At 29.9% G+C, this 21,952-nt stretch overlaps 2 protein-coding genes across 3 annotated transcripts; both read right to left on the bottom strand.

Annotated features, from left to right (window-relative positions):
• Nucleotides 1–4,638: 4,638 nt before the first annotated feature.
• On the bottom strand, nucleotides 4,639–8,103 carry LOC105122114 (NagB/RpiA/CoA transferase-like superfamily protein). Its single transcript, XM_011021037.1, has 10 exons — nucleotides 7,988–8,103; nucleotides 7,806–7,899; nucleotides 7,642–7,697; nucleotides 7,235–7,393; nucleotides 6,918–7,017; nucleotides 6,535–6,677; nucleotides 6,279–6,384; nucleotides 5,473–5,611; nucleotides 5,116–5,384; nucleotides 4,639–5,032 (listed from the first exon to the last, which is right to left on the bottom strand). Exons 2-10 carry the CDS (start codon nucleotides 7,893–7,895, stop codon nucleotides 4,952–4,954), a joined length of 1,143 nt encoding a protein of 380 aa, XP_011019339.1. The 5' UTR covers nucleotides 7,896–7,899; nucleotides 7,988–8,103; the 3' UTR covers nucleotides 4,639–4,951.
• A 4,571-nt stretch (nucleotides 8,104–12,674) lies between these two features.
• On the bottom strand, nucleotides 12,675–14,916 carry LOC105122113 (hybrid signal transduction histidine kinase M-like protein). Of its 2 annotated transcripts, XM_011021035.1 has the most exons (3): nucleotides 14,518–14,916; nucleotides 13,497–13,926; nucleotides 12,675–13,399 (listed from the first exon to the last, which is right to left on the bottom strand). In XM_011021035.1, exons 1-3 carry the CDS (start codon nucleotides 14,904–14,906, stop codon nucleotides 13,259–13,261), a joined length of 960 nt encoding a protein of 319 aa, XP_011019337.1. In that variant the 5' UTR covers nucleotides 14,907–14,916; the 3' UTR covers nucleotides 12,675–13,258. The 2 variants fall into 2 exon arrangements, with proteins under 2 accessions (XP_011019337.1, XP_011019338.1); XM_011021036.1 differs by having other exon boundaries at nucleotides 13,301–13,926; nucleotides 14,518–14,915.
• Between the last annotated feature and the right edge of the window lie 7,036 nt (nucleotides 14,917–21,952).

Below are 21,952 nucleotides of genomic sequence, written 5' to 3'. Positions count from 1 at the left end.
CCGCTTGTTCTCAAAGGTAGGCCATTCATTTGAGTTCATGATCCTTTGTGGGACCTATCGATTCTTTTAACCCAGGGCTGGTCCGATGGTTCAATTTTCGAAATATATTTTACAAATTGATTGCAAATGAAAATATTGAAATAAATGATAAAAAAAACTTGAGATTAATTACCTTCATCGGTAAACGAAAAATAAGTAAAGTTTCTTTGTCTACGCAGTTCAATCATAGAAAATAAATTAAATTTGAGGGAAGTCATGATAACATGAAGTCCTGAAAGAAAAACCCCATCATCATTGACAGTTTGTTTTTCTATCAATTTATTCTAAAATCCTTCTCTACAGGGGAGCTTTACTCAAAGTGAAAAATGAGTCACTAAAATACCATTCACCTGACTTTGGATGGTGTTGGGTGAAAGGGTAAAATGAGTCATTAAAATGGAGTCATGGAAATAATTATTACAAGATTCATCTTCAATGGTGTAAAAATTAGTGTTTAATGATGTGATGTTTAGTGTGTTAATAAATTGAGATGTAAAAAGTTAGTAGAAAGAGAGAGAGAAAAACTATCAGTTTTCATCTTTTAGTTTTATTAATCGTGTTAGTAGACCTTGTAAAAACCATTTAGTGCATTAATAAATTCAAATGTAAATACTTTTTCAAACTCTAATATCATTTGATGCAAGAACTAAAGTTGGAAGGTGAAGTCTTACTTCTAAAACAAAAAGTTTGAGATTAGTTCTTGATTGAGATTCTCAAGTTGATTCATGGCATGTAAGAAAAGCATGGGAGAAAGATTTTAAGTGAACTCAGTAGCTTGACGTGTGGCTTAAAGAATAATTATTGTTAACCCTTACTGTTTATCTTCAGTTCAATTCCTAAATTATTATTATCCAGACATTATTTATGTTTTTAATACCTAATTATTTTGTTTACTGAAACTAGCTTCTATATAAGTAAAATTGCTACATGTATAATTGGGGTCAGTATTTCATTGCGTACACACTTACATTTCATTATAAATTTGTATAATAAAATGACCATTTTACTATTTTAAAATAAAACTAAATAACTTGACTTGAGGGATAACACAATCTTAGTCTTTTTAACAAAATCAATTTATAATTACCAAATTGATAAGACGCATCTCATTTATCTTGTATTTTCATTTGATTGCATAATACAATTACTAAGAAGATCTTAAAAGCAAAATTCATTTAAGGGCTTTTTTAGAAGTTCATTTTAACTTCAAAATTAAAAAGACTGAATTATTTTTAAAATCAATTTTCTTAGGCTTTTGTCTAAGGTTTTTTTTGTTATTTTATTTTATTTTAATTATCAAGTGGACTAATAAGTAATTCAGTATTTTAAAAACTATTAAATATTATTTAATTGACGTGTGACACTAGCATGTAAGATATTTATGCTTTTTAGACAATACATTTAGAGCTTTTCTATAACCAACAACATCCAATTACCATGTCATTCAAAAAGTTAAGAAGCGGTGCCATTTTATAAGCAACACATCCTATAAGGAGGCACATATACAGTTATTTGTGGTGATTTGAGGATTAAGTTTATTCTTTTTTTTTTCTTTTTCTTCTCATTGAAAATTAAATTAACTAAGTTAAAATTTAAAATTTTCCTTTCATTTTTGTTTTTATTTCAATTGGGGTCCTTATTTTTTTATTGTTCTTTATTTGATTGATTTTCTTTCAATTTTATTCCTTAACATTTGATTTTATTTGATTTTTATATCAAATTTAGTTTTTATTCTTTTGATTAATATTTTTTATATCATTTTTTTAATTATTTATTTTATTTTAATTTTATTTTTGTGTGAGATTTAATCCTTTTTTTTTTTGCTTTGGTTTCTTTTTAAAAAATATTTTTTTTTCAATTTCATCTTTTAACATTGAATTGATTGAGAATTAGACTTTGTAATTTTTTTGGTGTCATGATCCCAATCTCATAACCTGGATTACGAGTATGAAATGTTAACTTGAATTGATCTTTTTTAAAATTATTTTTACACCAATTTTAATTTTTAATCTCATCCTTTTATATGGATTTATTAAAGATTAAGCTTTTTTATTTGCTTTATATGAGGAAAACCCAATTTCATAATTTAGGTTGTGAATTTGACATGTTAACTAAAATTGATTTAATATTTTTAAATCATTTTATTTTATTTTTATATCAAATTTAATCTTCTTTCTTTTAATTTCTTTTTCTTTTTTGTTGTTTTGGATTCTTTTTTTAATTCTATACTTCAACATTAGATTGTTTAATAATTGAATTTTATAATTTTTTCAGTGTGATTATCCTGTTTCATGACTTGGATAATGAGCATGATATATTAACTTAAATTGTTATTGGTATTTTTTTAATTATTTTTACTCCCTGGTCACCAGTATGATATGTTAAACCGGATTGTTATTGGTCATTTTAAAAAAAAAATTACACTAATTTTCTTTTAATTTCATCCATCAACCTTGAGTTTATTGAAGATAAAGCTTTCTTTATTTTTATTTTCACATTTCATTATATAAGGATAACATGATCTCATGAATTTAACATGCTAACTCGGATTGACTTGTGGATTTTACAATGTTTTATCACATTTTATTTTTATATCAAATTTGATCATTATTTTTTTTTGGATTTTTTTAGATTAATCTTTTTTTTTTAATTGCATCCTTCAAAATTGAATTATTAAGAATTATGCTTTATAATTTTTTTTGATACTATAATCCCAGTTTCATGACCTGGATCACATATATAAAATGTTATCCCGAATTGATATCAATATTTTTTACACCATTTTTTTTATTGAAGGCTTTAGCATCAAGTTTATTAAAGATCAAGTTTTTTAATTTTTTTTATTTACTTTCTATAAAAATAATTTGGCTTCACAACTCGGGTCACCAGGTTGCCATGAAAAGTTGGATTAACTTTAGGTCTTTTTTTTTTTTTCAATTTCATTCTTTAACATTTTTTATCTTATAATTCAGTTTGATAATTTTATTTTTTTTACAAGAGTTCTTTTATACATGTCATTGTTATCATTTTTTCTCTTTAGATTTAGCATATTTACTATCATTGCTTCTTCGAGTTTTTTTTTTAATTTTTTGTGATATAATAAAATTAAACCATCTTATTAGACCAGTAGGGTCTATAAATCAATTCGCATGATTTTTTTTTCTTTTTAAAACACCCTAATTGAACATTTTTTTAAGTTACAAAACAAACAAACTTGATAAGCAGCGAAATGCAAATCACCTATCTGCTATATAATTATTTTCAATTTGAAGAGCAACTCATATCTGTACAAGTTTTACAAATTTCATTATTAAGACAAGTATACAATTTTTTATTTTTTTATTTTTAGTTGATAAATTAAATTTATTTTCTTACACACACGCTGCATTTGACAAGTTCACTTAAAATTCTTTTTGGTGCCAACAGCATTATTGTCTTTGATGATTTCTGCCAATCTTCAAATATTAAATTAAATCTAAGTATATTTTTATATAAACATGCAGTGAGTATTAATTTTTTGAAAAGTTTTTAGGATATAAAGCTATAAAATCAAGCATAATTCTAATTCCAAGGGATTGGTTCGGTGGTTAAAAAGATATGTTTCTTAATTATTTTCTTCAAACCTTAGGGACAACAAGAATTTATTAAATTTTTCTGAATATATTAAGCCGAAATAGAGAAGCAGACTTCGGATTACTAAAAAAAAAAAAAGACTTAATTTTTTTTTTTGAATGTACTGGATTGAAATGAGAATTTACTCTTAAAATCACTAAAAATGAATCTCAGTTAACGTATAAGTATGATAATACTATAATTTGTTTCATCCGTTTTTACTGTAATTTGTTAAATAGGATATCTCTACATTTTGAGAAGAATCGAATGAGCCAACCTTGAAAAGTAGCTTAGTTCAAGTTTTGAATTTATGAGTTTGAGTTATGATTATTAGAGATTTACATAATTATTAATTTTAAAATTTATAAAATTAATTAAAATATAACTTAAACTACTTGAACATCCACGTTAATTAAAAAAAAAAAAATCAAATGAGCCGCTCATCCAAGATGATGAATGGCTTGATCGCTGGTGATGATCCTGGAGATTTATTTCAGATATGGAACGGGTGTGCGCCGCGCTGCCTCTTAGATTTTGTCAGACGGAAAATAATGGAGTTTATTTTGTAAGAATTAAGGAGAATTATACAATTAATTAATAACAAATTCGTGTTATTATATTATGTGGAGGCACGCATATGAACTGTCAAGCCAAGAATAACCCTGCAAGTTGCATGCCCGGCCTTGAGCATGCCATGCTTGCGTGGGGTCAACTTGTGTAGCTTTCCAAAACCAAGACAATATTCATATGGTTAAGTCTAACCACATATGGGTGGCTACTGGCTAGCAGACAGCAATTTAGATGATCAATCAATGTACATATTTCTCTAGCAATCAGCACAGGACTAGGGTTCATGAATTTGTGAAAATCACAGGACGACCTTTTTTTCTTTTTTTCTTTTCCAGTTGTATGCATAAGAGTGCACAATGCAATGCACACTTCAATTCGTCATTAGATAGATGACTTAGATAGATGACATTGACTGTATGCATAAGAGTGCACAATGCAAAGCACACTTCAATTCGTCATTAGATAGATGCAAGGATTTGAGGTGGGATGCCTCAAATCCTAAAAATGAGTCAAGAACAAGATATTCTCAGGTTTTGGCATGACCAAAACATTTACGTCATTGCCTTGTGATGACCAATTACCAAGAAGAACGTATAGAATATGTGCTTTTGCACTGAAATTACAACCATTATAACAATCAGATGGGTCTGTAATCATAGAAGCTTGAATACAATGCAGGCAGATAGCTCTTCAAGTTACCAACCAAAACCTTGTTCACTACATTGGCCTCTTATGCAATACACTGGCCGACGGCCCTATTTATGAAATCCTTAATGTCAAAATCATCAGTGCCAGTCTTTGTGATGACACCCTGCTCAGAGATGCAAACGATCAGACAAAATCCACCAAATGTTGTGTGATCATTTCCAATCAAAGTTGCAAAAGGATTCATACCTTTTCTGTTATGATACCACTTATCAAGCTGGCAGGGGTAACATCAAAAGCTGGATTCCATACTGAAATTCCGGATGCAGCAACTTGTTCCCCAAGTCCTCCACGTGCGTTCAACATTTCCTTAGGAGATCTTTCCTCTATAATGATCTCTTTTCCCGAAGAAAGGGATGAATCAAAGGAGGTAAGTGGTGCAGCAACATAAAATGGAATGTTATGATGCATTGCACATAAGGCAAGGCTGTAGGTTCCAATCTTGTTAGCTGTGTCTCCTACAATTACATTGCAGAAATCAGTAAGACACACTTGCAGAACTAGGATTCAAAAGTAAATGAATTGTATTTTCTGCTAACTCAATACCATTTGCAACCACACGATCTGCTCCAACAACAACAGCACTCACTTTACTGTCTTTCATTAATGCAGCTGCAGCAGAGTCTGCTATAAGGGTGGCAGGTATTTTCTCATGTACCAATTCGAAAGCTGTGAGTCTAGATCCCTGCAATTAGATATTCAAATGTAATAAATAATAATTGAAAGAAGGTATAGTCAGCTAAAATGTAGATAAGTTGGTCATTATCCTTCACCATTTATAGCATCCAACAGCTCATGACAACCAAATCACAAACCTATTACAATTTAGGTGTTTGGAAAATAGATAACCAAATTTATTGAGGACACTATCACAGCCACACTCACATCAGTATTTCACCAAACCAGTCCTACAACCTCACTCTTCAAGGTGGCAGATGTATGGGCATTGAGATGAATCCATGCGTTTCAAGTATCTAATAGGTGGCAAAGGTCAAAGCAGTATTATATTAGTGAGTGTCCAACCCGGGTGGTAGAAACTGTCAGCAGTACCACCCTGCAGATTACATGCAACTGCCCAATTAACCTTAGAGGTGCCTATCTTAGCCCGTAAATTATCAGCTAGCACAAGCTTTACCAAGTTTTTCTATAGCCATTCCAATAAGCAAATGTCTTTACATATATTTTTTTAAGCACGATCTACTTGTATTTTTTTAATGCTGCTTTCCTGTACTTTCTGAAGCTTTCATTAAACCAAAGAACTCAACTCTGACATGACAAGTGCTCTCCATATCTCTTTGTTAAACAAAGTTTGTTCGCAAGAATAACTGAAAAGCAACTATGCAGATAATCACCTGATTGAATGGACGAGTTTCTGTGCAATAGGCCCTCTCGAGCACTCCTTCACTGTGAAGTGCACGAATCACACCCAAGGCAGTACCATATCCAGCTGTTGCAAGACTGGGAAAACAAAATGAACCAGTTTTTGAACTTAATCATATGAATTCAATCACCGTCTTTCTTATCTTTCTTTACCAATCAAAAGAAAATATATTATGTAGAAAAAAGATAGGATCATGGACAAAACAAACTGTGAAGCGTATGGGGTACCTGCCAGTGTTGCAATGGGTCAAAACAGACAGTTTTGTAGGATCTTTCTGTTGGTTTTGAATAAACCTTGCTCCATATGAGCCAATTGCTTTGTTTGAAGCAACATCATCTGCTAGCATAATTTCAGCTGCCTCTATGTAAGCCTACATGGTTAAAGATTGGAAGCAAGCATTATGGGGAGCAGGTAAGAATACAGTTTAACTTTCTACAACATAAAGTTAAAACAAATGAAAGAAGGTAAGTGGAGTCTAGCTATCAAGACTTCACCAAATGAGTAAACCCCAGGATAGATTTCTGACCAAGTGCATGTCATTGACAATAGATTTCAGACCACGTCATTAACAGCATAAAGATTGAAACGTAACTAAACAGAGTTATACTACCTGAAAAACACTCTGACAGTCGGAAGCAACAGCAGCAGCCTTTGATACAACTTCTTTAAGTTTCGTTGCAGCATCTGAGAGATTGACTGCAGTTGGTCGGCTGAAAGAAAAATACAAGAGACGATGCCATAATCAGCTACATCCCAACAAAAATCTAAGAAATGGCATAATCACAATCTTAACTTCTTGGGGGCAAGCACCTATTCTAATCATCTATAGGAAAGGGAAGATTGGTCGGTTTAACTACCATTCAAACAAACAATCAAACCAAACATGCAGACAACAGGCACAGTGTCGGATACAAACACAACGATTACCTTGAAACAAGATAATCCAGTTTCCCTGCAAGGAAAGAAGCAGCTTCAACAGGTGTCCCGCTAAAATTCTCTAAATTAGAAACTTCGACGGCAAGAGAAAGTGCTGCTGAAATAGCAATGGCTGGCGCCCCTCGAACTACCATCTCCCGTATGGCCAACCTGATAGATTAAGTGAAGAATTACTTACAAGTTGGAAATTCCCAATTAAATAGCAAAATAACCTTGCAACAAAACGTGGAGGAAAAATTGACATAAAATCAAGAAATGCAAAATATATATTGCCATGTCCCCCATTTTTACAACAACCTAATCATTTCTAAGACAAATAAACCATTCACTTAAGAAAATAAAATAAAATAAACAAATTGAGAAAATTAAACCAAAAGGGGCTTAAGATATGATGATACCATCCATCAGAAGTATCTTTGATATCTAAGTAAGTAGTCTCCAGAGGAAGCTTTCTCTGTTAAAACACCAACCATATTTATTATAGTGAGATACAGTACTAATCGATAAAAAAGACCTAAGCAAGCACGAATAAAGATATATAGGTATAGAGAGAGAGAGAGACTTGATCAAGAAGCTGAAGTGAACCACGGTGGTAGCAGATAGACTGGAGAGTGTTGTCACCTTCAAGTCCATTGCTGGGATTTGTAGCCATTTAACTGATCAAGAAAACCAAAAACAAGTATCAGTCTTTAGACAACAAGAGTAACTGTTCTTAATCTTATTCATAGAGAATAAACATAAGACCTTTTGCCTTTCCCTAATCACGATTGCTAATAAAATTTGATGCTTTGGCGAGAGCTGTCGGCCTTGTTACTCTTTAGAGTTCCTGAGCCTGTGTGTAACTGCACGTGTTTTGGTTTGGTAGCTTTATTATAAACCAAAATATTTTTTAATTTAAAATATCTTATAATGATTAATTTAGATTGTTTTTTATTTATTTTCATTATCAATATATTGAAATTATTTAAAAATATTAAATAAAAATATGAAATTAATATTTTTTAAATAAAAAATTAAAAACAATTCATAACACAAAAACAAACAATCACTTAATATTTCTAGATTCACCCTCCAACCATGTATAAATTGCATAGGTTTGCATTTAATTCCCCCCTTTACTTTTCTTCTTTTTTGTATCGGTGTTAATTATTCACCATATTATTACAGATTGATTAGGCTAACGTCCCATATATATATATAATATTGAAATCATCAACGTATATACTTGGATAAAATTGAGTTGCGTAGGTTAAGTGTAATTGATCTAATTTATAAGTTAAGAGTACAATTGATTAATAAATATATATAGAGGGGACTCTTTAACGTGGTACGATAAATTATGTTATAAGAATAATTTAAATTATCATGAAGGGGATGTTTGTTTTTTAAAAAAATATTTTTGAGAACTTATTTTTTTAATTTTATTGTATTTATTTGTTATTAGAAAAATTAATCAACAAAAAATATTTTTTAGTAAAATAAAATTTGGTTTAATTTTCAGGAAAATATTTTCCTTTTATTTTGGATGAAAAGGAAAGTTGTAAAAAATTTAAAAATATTATATTATTTGTTAATTATATTAAATTTAATTCTTAAATTTTTAATTGATATATATATATATATAGACTTAAATATTTGTTTTTCAATTTTATCCCTTAAAATTTAATTTTTATATTAATTTTAGTTCTTATTTTTATAATTGTTATTTATTTTTTTCTTATTATTTTTTTATTAAAAATTTTTATCTATCAAATTTAGTCCTCATTCTTTTTATTGTTACTTATTTTATTTGAAATAATTTATAAACTTTTATTATTATTATTTTAATTTCATCTTTCAACTTTTTTATCTTTTATATTTGATCTCTTTTATTTATTTTATTTTAAATAATTTATAAAATTATTATTTTTTAATTTCATTCTCATTTAATTTTTTAATTTGTAAATTATTTTAATAAATTTAAAAAAATAAAACATTAATAAGTTATTTTTCAGTTTATTTTTCATGACATAATCAAATATTGAAAAATATTTTCTAATTTATTTTTTATTATACTGTCAAACATCAAAAAATAATTTATTTTTCTAGAATTTACTTTAAAAAAATTATTTTTTAGCAAACAAAAAAAACCAAAATTATCTTAAAATGGGATTCCTTTCATAAGGCTCCATCTTGTGTAAAAAAAAATATTTTTTAGCAAAGAAACAAGCCAAAATTATCTTAAAATAGGATTCCTTTCATAAGGCTCCATCTTGTGGCATTCTTAGGGACCCCACATCGAATCAAGCCACCTCCTTAGAGATTATATATCCCTAAAAATATTTAACCATCTTATTTGACTAAGGTTCCTTTCATTTTGGTTTCTATAATTATATTAGAAAATATTTTTATTAATATCATATACTATTTATTACAAAAATACTCTTTTAAGCATGTTAAGAAAAAATGATAAAATTAGCTCTTGCATTTTATAATTTGATCAAAATCACACTTACCCACCATGTTTTGGAGAATTATAATATATATCTTATATCAAAAGAAAATTTCAAATAAAAAAAAATCAAATTATCCATATATATATAAACACTAATGACATATCATATTTTTTGAACAATTCACAAACACTGGAAAATGAATCCACTCTCCCATGTCAATCAACAAAAAATTACACTTGAAAATAATTTTTATATAATTCTGTGCAATTTTGTTGTTATTAATCCTGAAAAGCTAGAAAATCCTAAAAACAAATTGTATTTTTTTAATAAAAAATAATCAATATAAAAAATGTGATTTTGGTAGTAAAAGTCCTTTATTATTGTTTATCTAAATACCTAAAGATAACCCCCTTTTTAATTTGAATTGATCATTGTTCATAAAAACCCTAATTTCTTTATCTTTCTTATAACATGGATTATATGCAATAAACCATTGTGTTAAGTATGTTAACCCATTATATTATTGACCATAATTAGTTATTTTTTTTGTGAAAACTCTTAAAAAACTCCAATTTTTCTTCAGGTGTTACTATTTAAAGAACCCTAATCTTGTAATTCTTGCTTAATTACATGATTGATCAATGCGAGTAAGCTTATATTAATTGTGATTTACTATTATTTAGCCTAATTAGCAAATTATTTTTGATAATCCTATTAAAAACTCAGAAATTATAGCTTAGTTATGTGCAATGTATACTCATCAATAATTTACTTATGAATTTTTGTTTATCTATTAGTGTAATAATATTATATCCTTTACTATTGCAGTATACATATACAATGCTTCATATATTTGCTCATCATAACAGCTCAATATTTGTTCAAAAAAATTATTTTTCATACTACATTTTTTATTTTGATATCTTGTTCATATGCAAGCAAGTATTTGATAGAAACTTGCATGGTTTAAAAATAAAGGATAAAACAAAAATATGATTGAAAATGATACCTCAAAGTTAAAGGTAATTAGTATACATAAAGAAGAAAAAGAAAAACATGTGCTTATATTGGTGGTTATGGTGTTGAATTTGAAATAACCGAATGATCTTGATGTTGATATTAGTACTTTTATTGATAGTAATGCTAATGATATTAAAACTAAAAAAAGTTTTAGTTTTGAAGTTGTTTTGGGTGATGTTGCTATTCAGATATGTAGTGATAATAAGAATGATAAAAAAAAAGGTTATGACTATATCCCTTATGATGATAAAGGATTAGTTATAAATGATGTTAAACATGATTGGATTAATAGCTTGTTAAGCGATGATTTTAGTAATAAAAATTATATGATACTTTAGATTTAGAAAATAAATGAAACATTAGTAGTAATCATAATGATAATGATATTATAAGATATAAAAAATTTGAGAGATAATAATGAGTAGTTTATTAATAAGGATAATATCAATATAAGTAAGCGATAGACAAAAAAAAAAACTGATCCAACAACTAAATTTAAATATAAAAAATTTCAGGTGAGTTAATGGTTCTATTAAATTTTAAAATCTTAGGTTTTCAGCAATATCAATGAATTTAGAGATGTATTTCAAAAATAGAAAGTGTAACATAGTTATCACTTAAAAATGTATATTAATAAAAAACAAAAGGTTACGGAAAAATGTATAAACGAGAGTTGTTCGTGGCAAATATATGGTTCTCTCATTTCTTATTCCAATACATTCATAGTTAAATCCTTAAAAGAAAAACATAGTTGAATTAGGTTAACAATTATCAAAGATGTTAAAAGATTATTGTTTATAAAAAGTGTAATTCAAATATCTCAAATGAAGTACTCCATACTATTCTAAAAGATAAGTTTGATGTGTCAAATGTTAATGAATATCTACTTTGACTAATCTATATCATTTTTTAAATGCATGAAAGTACATTTAAGTCCTTTCAACACTCTATCTAAAATAGCTACATTGTTGATTGAAGGTTACATAAAAAAAACCATTAATTTTGTGAAAACCATATTATATATTTAATTATTATTGTTTATGAAAAATTATATAATTTTTGTGGATAAGCTGCAACTAGAAATTTATGTTGTTGACATTGGTGCTAATAATGTGTGACTGTTGATATGCTTGAGTTTTTTTTTTCCCTCCACTATGAATGTTGTTTGCTAAGAATGCCTATGATTTTATTATTGCTTGCTAAGAATACCTTATGATGTTATCTCATTTATTTGATATTAACAAGATAATAGATAAAAACATTAATATCTCACAATTAAATTAGCTATCAACAACAACTTTACACTTGCAAATCTAATCTTTATATTATAAATCTTGATCCAAACTATACATAGTTCATCTTTTATTTTCTTCCATTCACTTCAGGTGAGTCTGCAACGAGTAGGATTTGCTTATCATTGATTTTGGTAGTGATTTTTCTCAAATATGTGTACTTGAACAGTATGGTCAACGTGTTAAGAGTGAAGAGGCTGGATTATTAATCTCTTAGTGGGAATTAAATGATTTTGATGGTGATTCTCTTCTTATATAATGCGTAATTGTCGATTAACATATAAATTTGTATTTTATTTTGCAAATCGTTTCATAGTTACATGTAGAAAAATTGACCAACTGGACCGAATGATGATACTGCAGAGCGTGCAGGTAAAATTTCTTGTGCTTGTGCAAGAGACTTGGGTTAACAACAGGTTCGTGTTTAGGTGGTCTGCAAGGAAAATTGCTGTAAAACCATGTTTAATTAGTATATTTGAGGTCAAGTTAAAATGAATTTCTTCTATTTTTAGAGTCAAAACTTTATTAAAAAATATTTGTCATGAAGTATCTGATAAAAGCTCTATCTGCCTGGATCGGCAGACTGTTTGATTACTCCTGAAAAAGATGATCATCTTTGTTCTCTTTCGGATTTACCATTGAATTATTTTCAAACCTATCTTCTGATGTGTTTTCAGAGGAATATTCATCGAGTACATAGTATTTTGTTGTCTCTTTATTTCTTTCTATTCCAATTTGTATTTGCAGCATTCAATTCCCTATCAATATGGCACACCTCCTGTAACAGATCCCTTCAACATTGAATTCTCTCATGGTAGGTGTTCAGTTCTTGGTTCTGCGCTGTGGAATCTTATCTCGTGTTGAACGATGACACATCTGCTTGATTGTATTATGATTTTATTTTTCGTTTGTCATCCATACAAAGACAACTGGACAGTCAACTATTGTAGTTATTTCCTTTCCCTTCCACGCAATGTGACTCTAAATTCTCCATTCAGGTTCCGAGCATCATAGCTTTGCCACTCGTTTTAACTTTTAGGCTTGGTAAATCGTGAACAGAAGCACTCCTGCTGCTTCATCTGGCAAGAGCTTATAGAGTGCTTGGTTCTGGACTTGCTGCTGTCTACCCGCCAAGGTACCAAGCTACATCAGCATTTTCCACATGATCGCGGTGGTAAAGGGAGTGGTTGTTTCGAGTTAAAGCCTACTCCTAGTTCCTTGCTTATTCACATGTGAAGACAAGGTGGGAAAATAGGCGCAAACTATCATCATATGGTTGTAGTTGAAGACCTAACAGCATCACAAAAAGATAAAAACAGAACGAGAGAATATTCGTATTCCTTTAGGCATTCCATCAACACAAAACAAGCACAGGGGGCAAGCACCATGACAAACGAGAAAACATTGCCCTGCATCCCCATAAAACATTGAAAGTCTTTCCGGATCAGCACAAACTAAGATGGAAGTGTCAAGTTAGTGATCAGTTTTGTCACAAAACGAATTTACCATGGTACACTGTTGCAAATCAGCCAAAGAGAACGACCGCCAGGGAGAAAATTTTTGTCGTGGGGATGGTAATGAGGTTAGATTGTTATGAGAAGCCCTGGATCTTGGGTGCAGAGGTGGAAGATTTGGGGGAGACTTCGAAGTTGAAGTCGAATCATCGCTAGCACTACTGATGCTTTCAGAACTGCTCATGGCAACTGCTAAAGCCAATGTGCTTTTGCTATTGCTAATCGGTCTCTTTGCTATCCCACTTCGGTAAGGGAAACTCCTGGTCTTCTCCCAAACATGAGAGGAAGCAATTACGTTTCTGCGTTTCCTCGTATACGCATTCTCTGGTTTTGCAATGTCTTTTATGGAGGGAGAAGAGGATGCATCAGACAGGCTTGTGAAAGACTTTGATTTGCCATTATAGAAATTTGATATACCTCTCCTGCAAACATTTCTCAACCATCAGTCCAAAATAATGCAAAACAACATAATTATTCCACGATTCAATTAGCTAAACATCCAAAACAAGACAAACCCTAAAGAAATCTGATACATGCCAATCTGTATATGAAATGTCCCACTATTTTCAGTGCTATTCTCGAATCATAAGATGCCATTCTAAGGAAATAAGTTTCACTATTCATATCTTGCAAACAATAACCATGAAAAAGGAAAGAAAATAGGAAATGGTAAAAAATCTTCCCAGCACATAATAATGATCTAAATGAAGACTCAACGGTAGCAGTGACTGAAATTGGCTTTGCTTCCTTGGTCAAGAAAATAACTAAACACCAAGGGCATATCCCATTCAATCAAAAGCTCAGATCTTCACTTCTAAAGATCCCCTTATTCAAGAGCAAAACGCTCATGTAAAGAAAATCAAGTTCTCATCAAATGCAGTAATAAAAACGTCTAATTAATTAAGATTTACCGAAAAAAACTAATTTATTCCAAACTACAAGTAAAAAAGAAAGACAGAATGGTTCTTGCAAAGCCTAAAGAAATATTTATTTATTTATTTATAAAAAAATACCTGATAGGCAAGACCTCCTCCAAAGCCTCCATGGAATCAAGAGTCCCTTTATATGCACTTTGCACCTCATTTTCCTCCAACCCATCTTCTCCACCATCCGTTAGATCACTATTTTTCCCGATCGACGACGAAGAAGATGTCGTCGAAGACGACGGACTACACTCCTCCGCCATCTCCTTCCTCCTCTCCACCGACGAGGACGCCACACACCCTATTCTTCCGCTATCACAACTATTATGATCCACTGCTATTGTCATAATTCTAGATAGACAAGAAAACAAAATCCTCTTTATTGTGTGTCTGTGGGTATGAAAACAGAGGATGTTTTTCTTGCTGGGCTCTTGCCTTTTGTTTAAGAAGGATTGGCGTTGAATAAAGAAAGACAACATGTGGTGGTGTGTTGATTTCAGTTATATATAGAATGAAATATAAATTAATTAATTAATTAAATGAAAGCAAACTATCTGTTAGAAAAATAAATAAATTTGAAATTTTAATGATTAATAAATAAGGCAGAGAAAAAGCAGGGGGTTCCTTTTCCTTTTAGTTTAGCCTTATCCTTATCTACCCCGTGGATGGACGTCACAATTTCCTGTATATATATGTATATATATATTTTTTTAATTACGTAAAAAAATTTGGTGCTGCTGCAATCCTGTGTTTCTGGTTTTACATTTGATGCTTTGTTCTTGTTATCTATTTATCTTTTATCTTTTTCTTTTTTTATATACTTGTCTGTGGAATATTTCTGTGTTTACTCCACGGAACCAAACTGTTTACGTGGTGTAAAAAATATTATTCTATTGGAATATCATTTTACTTATAGAAATAAATCCCATTTATTTCTCTTCTTTGGTTAATTATGGGATACTTCTCTTCTTTGAAATAATAATAATAATTTTCTTGCAGATAAGATTACCGAGGCACATTTATTATCCTCCGTGTTTCTTTGAACTTTCTATATTATTAAATATATCCTAATACGGTAGCTTCTTATAATAATTTAAAAAAGGGGGGGCAGCCCTATTTCCTCCATGTAAAGATTAAAGACAATTTTACAAAGGTCGAATTAGATGTGGTGTCGGATTTTATGCTTAAAATAACAAGAAAATCATGGATGTGTGTGATGGTGATTTTGTTTTGAATTTTTATTTATTTATTTTTAATAATTGAAGAAACTGCCCAAAATTGACAATTAGAATGACTTGCTTGCAACTCTAATATACAAATGAGGGAAAAGGATATGGTACCATGGCTGCTTTGAAAAATTGCCTCCATTTCCCAATATATTAGATGCAGTTTCAAACAACGAAGTTTTATAAAAAAATATTTTTTATTTAAAATTAATCCTTTTATATTATTTTTATGAATCAATATTCAAAATATTTTTTTAAAAATAAAAATATTACTATATTTGTAAATAAAAAACATCTTAAAAAAACAATAATTATTATACTTTCAAATATCTTAAAATCTTTTAAAGATCGGTGTATATATATATATAGTATTAGGAAAGAAGAATTTTCCTAACATGTGCCTTAAAGACAGTGTTAATATGAATAAATTGAAGATTTGAATTCCCATAATCAACAACGTTTATTTCAAGACTTCAGATTTGACTCCGTGCAATGACTGACTTGATTTTTGGTTTAAAGGTCACTATAATTTTCAAATTAATCTGTATTGACCTCTTATATTTTTACTAGCCGATTTTTTACAAAAACTCAAGAAATAAAAACAGTGAACAAAAATCTCTCTGACCATCACTCCTCCATCTTAAAATAATAATTTGATTGTAAAAATGACAAAAAAAAGAAAAAAAAAACTTGATTCACTAATATTAACGTGCCTCCTTGGAAATTTATTTGAAAAAATAAATAAAAAATATAAGAAAAAATATGCAAATAGAAAAACGTTTGTGTAAAATCTTTGTGGTACAATGTGACTGCGTATAGATTTTCTCTCTTTAGAAAGAAAATTATTATAACAAGTTTTGCTTTGGACAACATAAGAATGTAAGTAATTAACATGTAATTTCAGACAGCAATCTATAAATTAGTGAATTAAAAAAGAAAAAAAGAGAGAGAGAGAGAAGAAAGAAAAAGGAAAAGTAAAAGTAAATGCCGACCAAAAGTGAAGCCCAGATGTTAGAATACGAGGGGACAAAAGAAATATAAAGAGGTGGGGCCAGGTGGCAAGAGGAAAGTGTGGTCGTGGTTCAAAATTAAGACACGTTCAAGTATCTTTATCTTCTCGTATCTTTGATCGATGCCATTACGTGTAACTGTCGAAACTCCTCGCTTAGCCTTATCCATATTCATGGCCCCACACGTTTTTAATTTCACGTTTTTTCATAACACCCCATCCTTATTATTTATTTACTTATTTATTTGGCTCAGCTCCACGCACATTATCCCATCATTATCTTTTTTCCCCCCCATATATTTTATGACGTGCCCGACAAGAAAGTCGTGCAAGGATTAGGTGCTCAAATTAATTAGTCAATAACTTGAGAATCCATTTATTCCCCGAGCATTTTATCCATAAAATATCCTATTATTTTATATTCTTACAGAAAATTGTAAGCGCCATATATATATATATATATATGATAGTTTTTGTTGTGGCTGTGATGATCATTATGATTGTAAGAAATTGTTTGATAAGAATTATTATCTTGTATAAGATTTAAAAATTAAAAATATTTATTTTATAACTTCTAAGTTTTGAGTACATTATTATTATTAAAAATATATGAAATGAATCACTATTAAAGTTATTAATTAGATGTTAGACTGGTGACGGAAATCGTAATGGCGGCTAATATTTCAAGTCGGCTTGAACATTGTTGCTCGACGGCTTAGCTAGGTAGATAGCTAAAGCTCAACCCCAGCGGGTGGAATATGATTGTTACAGTTTGTAACAGCTAAATCCAGCTAGATAGATAGAGTAGGAATCCAGAAAACAAACAATCAACGGCTAGGATTGGGTTGGGTATTTGAGAATGGGTCCCGCTTCCTGTCCTGGAGAGGGGGGGAAGACGACTTGGTTGGTTTTCTTTCTCTCCCCACAAGGCACAGGGGAAAATGAAATAAAATGATGTTGGTTTTGTGGGACCCATGTGGCCACCGAAACTGAAAGACCATACGACCACGTGTTGCAGGTAAGGTCACTTTCAATATTCATCCTCATCCTCAATCCTGTCCTAATCCTCAATAGTCACGTGGAGATGACTCACCCTTGGAGTCCAAGGTTTCCAATGCATCCCTGCGATCTAAATTATAAAACTAAGTCCTTCTAGTTTTGATAAATGAATTAATTAGTCATTTTCGTTTTTAAAAAACTAATTATTTAGTCCTTTCTGTTCATTTACGCTGTTTATATTTAAAAAAATGGAGGGGAGGAAATGAATAAATAAATAAATATTACAAAAAAGTAACCTGGTCAATGAACTAGGTAATTTATTAAAAAAAAAGATTAATTAATTTATCTTTTAAAAATACAGGAACTGTTTTTTATCAGTATTCACAATATATGTATATGCTCTAAAACAGACATCGGTTTTGAGAAGATTTGACAAAAATACCGACAACGTTGACAAAAAAAGAAAAAAAAATACTAATTGAGAATATTTTGAAATGTCTGGAACCTAATTGACAAAATTCATAGGTTATAAATGTAATTGAGAATGGCTATACAAGATGGAGACTAACATGAGATAATAGCATGTTTTAAATTATATATACATATAATTTTAAAATTTTAATTTCATCGTTTGATTTTTGAACAAATAAAATATGTATCGGACCAGGTCTAAAGACTAGATGGGATCAAACCAATAAGAAGCCTCAGAAAGTCCACGAAGAAAAACCAGCTAACATCGGCAAATATAGGTTCAAATTACCAATTTACCACCACCGAAACTGCTCCTAGAAGGTGACAACAATCCTCGCCATTTAGGCTTTTATCATAGGGAGTGGGTGGGCGAGGAGAATGGCTCCTCTGTGGGTGGCTAGGCCACACCGACCACAAGCAGGGGTGAAGTCACAGCGTGGGCACTGAGGGCATCCACCCACACTGACAAGAGGGGTATGGCTGCCCTCACAAGTCTCGTGCATTTTGCTATGGCTGGTGTCCTTTCGGATCCCAAGTTCAAGATATACCGCGAGTTACTGAATTATAAGAGTAAATGGCAACCCAATTTGCAATATAAATAACAAAAAAGCTAAAATGGAAGGTGAGTTTATTCGGCCATATATTTTTCAACGCTCCACTGCTTTGTAGTGTCGTTACAGTGTTTGACGTTCTAAAAATAAAATAAAGTAAATGCTTTGAATAGAGGATATTTCGGACTTTTTATATAATTTATAAATCATTAAAAAATTAATTGGGAATATAAATGTATTTTTTAGTTTTTCAAGAATAATAAAATAATCTAACTACCATTCATGTCAATTTTTAAAACTAACTAATATATCGGGGTATTTTTTTTCTTGATCTTTTTATCAAAGTTTGAATTTTTTATCCTTTTTTAAAGTTATTTTCTTTTAATTTCACCCTTAAATAAAAAATTTATAATTATTTTTTAATTTTTTTATTTTGATTTTTATCCAATTATAAAGTGGGTGCCAGATAAATACTTTAAGGATAGATCGTGGGGGAGAGTTTATTTACAAGTCTTTTCTTGATTATTGCAAAAGGAATGGTATTCAAAGACATTTTACTATTCAACATACTCCCCAACAAAATAGAGTTCTAGAAAAAAAGAATATAACTATTGAAAAAATTGCAAGAAGCATGTTAAAGGGGAAAGTACTTTCTAAAAAGTTTTGGGTTGAAGTTATCAATATTGCAACTCTCATTCTCAATAGATCTCTAACAAAGACAATCCGAAATCAAACTCTATTTAAAGCATAGCATAAACAAAAACTTGATGTCAATCATCTTAAAGTCTTCGACAATATTACTTATGTTCTTATTTCTTCTCAAAGCATAGATAAGTTCTATAAAAAAGGAGAGAAACTTATCTTTATTAGCTATAATGATTAATTAAAAGACTTTTGACTTTTCAATCCTAGAATGAATCGGTAATTTTTTCCTAGAAATGCTATTTTTTTTAATCTATAGCTTGGAAATGGAAAGATTCAGTCAATCCAGAATTAATAACATTAGAGTTACTTTAAGCTCCAAAACAACTTGATGTTTGCAATTCTTCTTCTCAAAATAGAACTAGTTCAAATTCTTAGAATGATGGAAGCTTATCAAGTTCTAATAACGAATCAGACTTGGAATCTATTTCAATGAGATTTTGACCATTAACTAACATTTACAACTCTTGTTATGTTGTTTTCTTTTTAGGTGAACCTTGGAATTTTAAAGAAGTAGTAAGAAAGGAAGAATGGAGGAAAGCTATGAATGAGAAGATGATAAGTATTAAAAAAATCAAATATGAAAGTTAGTTAATCTCCCAAAAAAGAACAGTGGGCTTAAAATAAATATTCAAGATTAAATATAATATGGATGATATTATTTAAAAGCATAATACTAGAATTGTTGCAAAAGGCTACTCAAAGCAGCCTAAAGTTGATTTTACATAAACCTTTACACCTGTTGTAAGAATGGAAACTATAAAAATAGTTCTTGCCTTAACTGCACAACTTCAAATACAGGTTTTTCAACTTGATCTTAAGTCAGCATTTTTTAATAAAGAATTATAGGAAGAGGTCTATATTGAGCAGCCTCTAATATATGAATTAAAAGGAAAAGAAGAAGAAATTTATAAACTTTATAAAGCTCTTTGTGGATTAAAATAGGCACCCAGCCTATGGAACAACAAAATTGATCTTTATTTTCATTAGAATGAATTTGAAAAAAGTCAATTTGAATTATCACTTTATATGGAAAAAAATGAAGAAGACTTTTTAATGATTTGTCTCCATATTGATGATTTAATATATACAGAAATAAGTAAAGATGTGGTCGTACAATTTAAGAATGATACAATAAAAGAATTTGAAATGATAGATCTTGGACTGATGAGATATTTTCTTGGCATTCAAGTGAAGCAATCTCCGAGAGAAATTTTTATTTTACAAGAAAATTATATTGTAGATCTTTTCAAGAAATTCATATGTCAAAATATACAGAGTTAAAGACATCATTTTATCATAGACATGGTTAGCAAGAATGAGATATAATTAGAGTTTATAAATACAAATGATTAACCTGGAAATGTTCTCATAAAAGTTGTTCAGTTGAATAAGAAATTTTTAAAGATTACAAATTAAGGAGGAATGTTATAGTGTAATTTGTAATTTTTAATGTAATCAATTGTTAGCTTTTATGAGTCAAAGTTCTTTAGATTTTCTCTAGATTGAGGAAGTTTATGCACTCCTAGTTAAATTATTCCTTTTTATAAAGTGTTCCTCTCCATTCTGTTTTTGTAATCTGAAGAACAAAACAGAATAATAAAATGTATTGAGCTGCAGCTACCAATTATCTCATACAAATCTTCTTGTTTTTTGTTTCTGCAATCTGTTTCCAACAGAATCTTCCTTTGAATGGAGTCCCTTGTCCACAAATTTAACCTCCTCTCACAAAATCAAATGATGTGTTGTTAAAAGATGTAACTCTATATCATAGCTTGGTTAGACCATTACAGTACGAATGTTATATTCAATAGATCTAATCTCACGTTCTATGTTAATAAACTGTGTCCGTTTATGGGTGCTCCTACTGATTTCCATTGGTTAGGCTATAAAAAGGGTAGTTCATTAAGTACAAAGGAAACTATTTCATGGTCTTCAGCTTTCTCCATGTATAGACTAAACACCCGCTTGAAGGCATTGCACTTGAGGGCTATTGATTGGTGTGTGTGTGTGTGTGTGTGTGTGTGTCCTATGTATCTATTACAACCAATGTTTGTCTTTTAAACCATATATAGGATACTGTTGTTAGCTTATCTCTAAATAGATTTCGCAAAAGGTTGAAGGAGACTAGAAAAACACAGCGCATAAGTGTATATATACACAAGAGTTCAATCAATGGAAGATACAACAGTTGTCTGCAATTCTATTTTTCTATATCTTATATTTCAGCTTGTAAATGGAATTTTTATTTTTATTTTTCAAAATAAAAACCGTTACTAGAGATTATATAAAAGTGGAATTTTCTTAACATCCATAAGAAGATTTGGAGGATAAAAGATTAAATTAGGTAATTTTCAAAATATTTAATATACATATGAAATAATCCATGCCATCTTAGAATCTAAAAGACTAGGATTTAACAAACATGATATATCAAACCAAACCCTTGTAAAATATTTGGTTTGATAAAGAAAGAAAAGAAGTATAAAAACCTGTAATATGTCTCAACAATATAACCCATCATTCTACAAATACAAATTGAAGTGTCATATCCTCGCAAATGATCA

Source organism: Populus euphratica, unplaced genomic scaffold (assembly GCF_000495115.2).
Source record: "Populus euphratica unplaced genomic scaffold, PopEup_1.0 scaffold19.1, whole genome shotgun sequence".
In the NCBI taxonomy this organism is placed as follows: domain Eukaryota; kingdom Viridiplantae; phylum Streptophyta; class Magnoliopsida; order Malpighiales; family Salicaceae; genus Populus; species Populus euphratica.
Note: the sequence above shows the minus strand (reverse complement) of the source record. Positions and strands in the feature narration are given on the sequence as shown.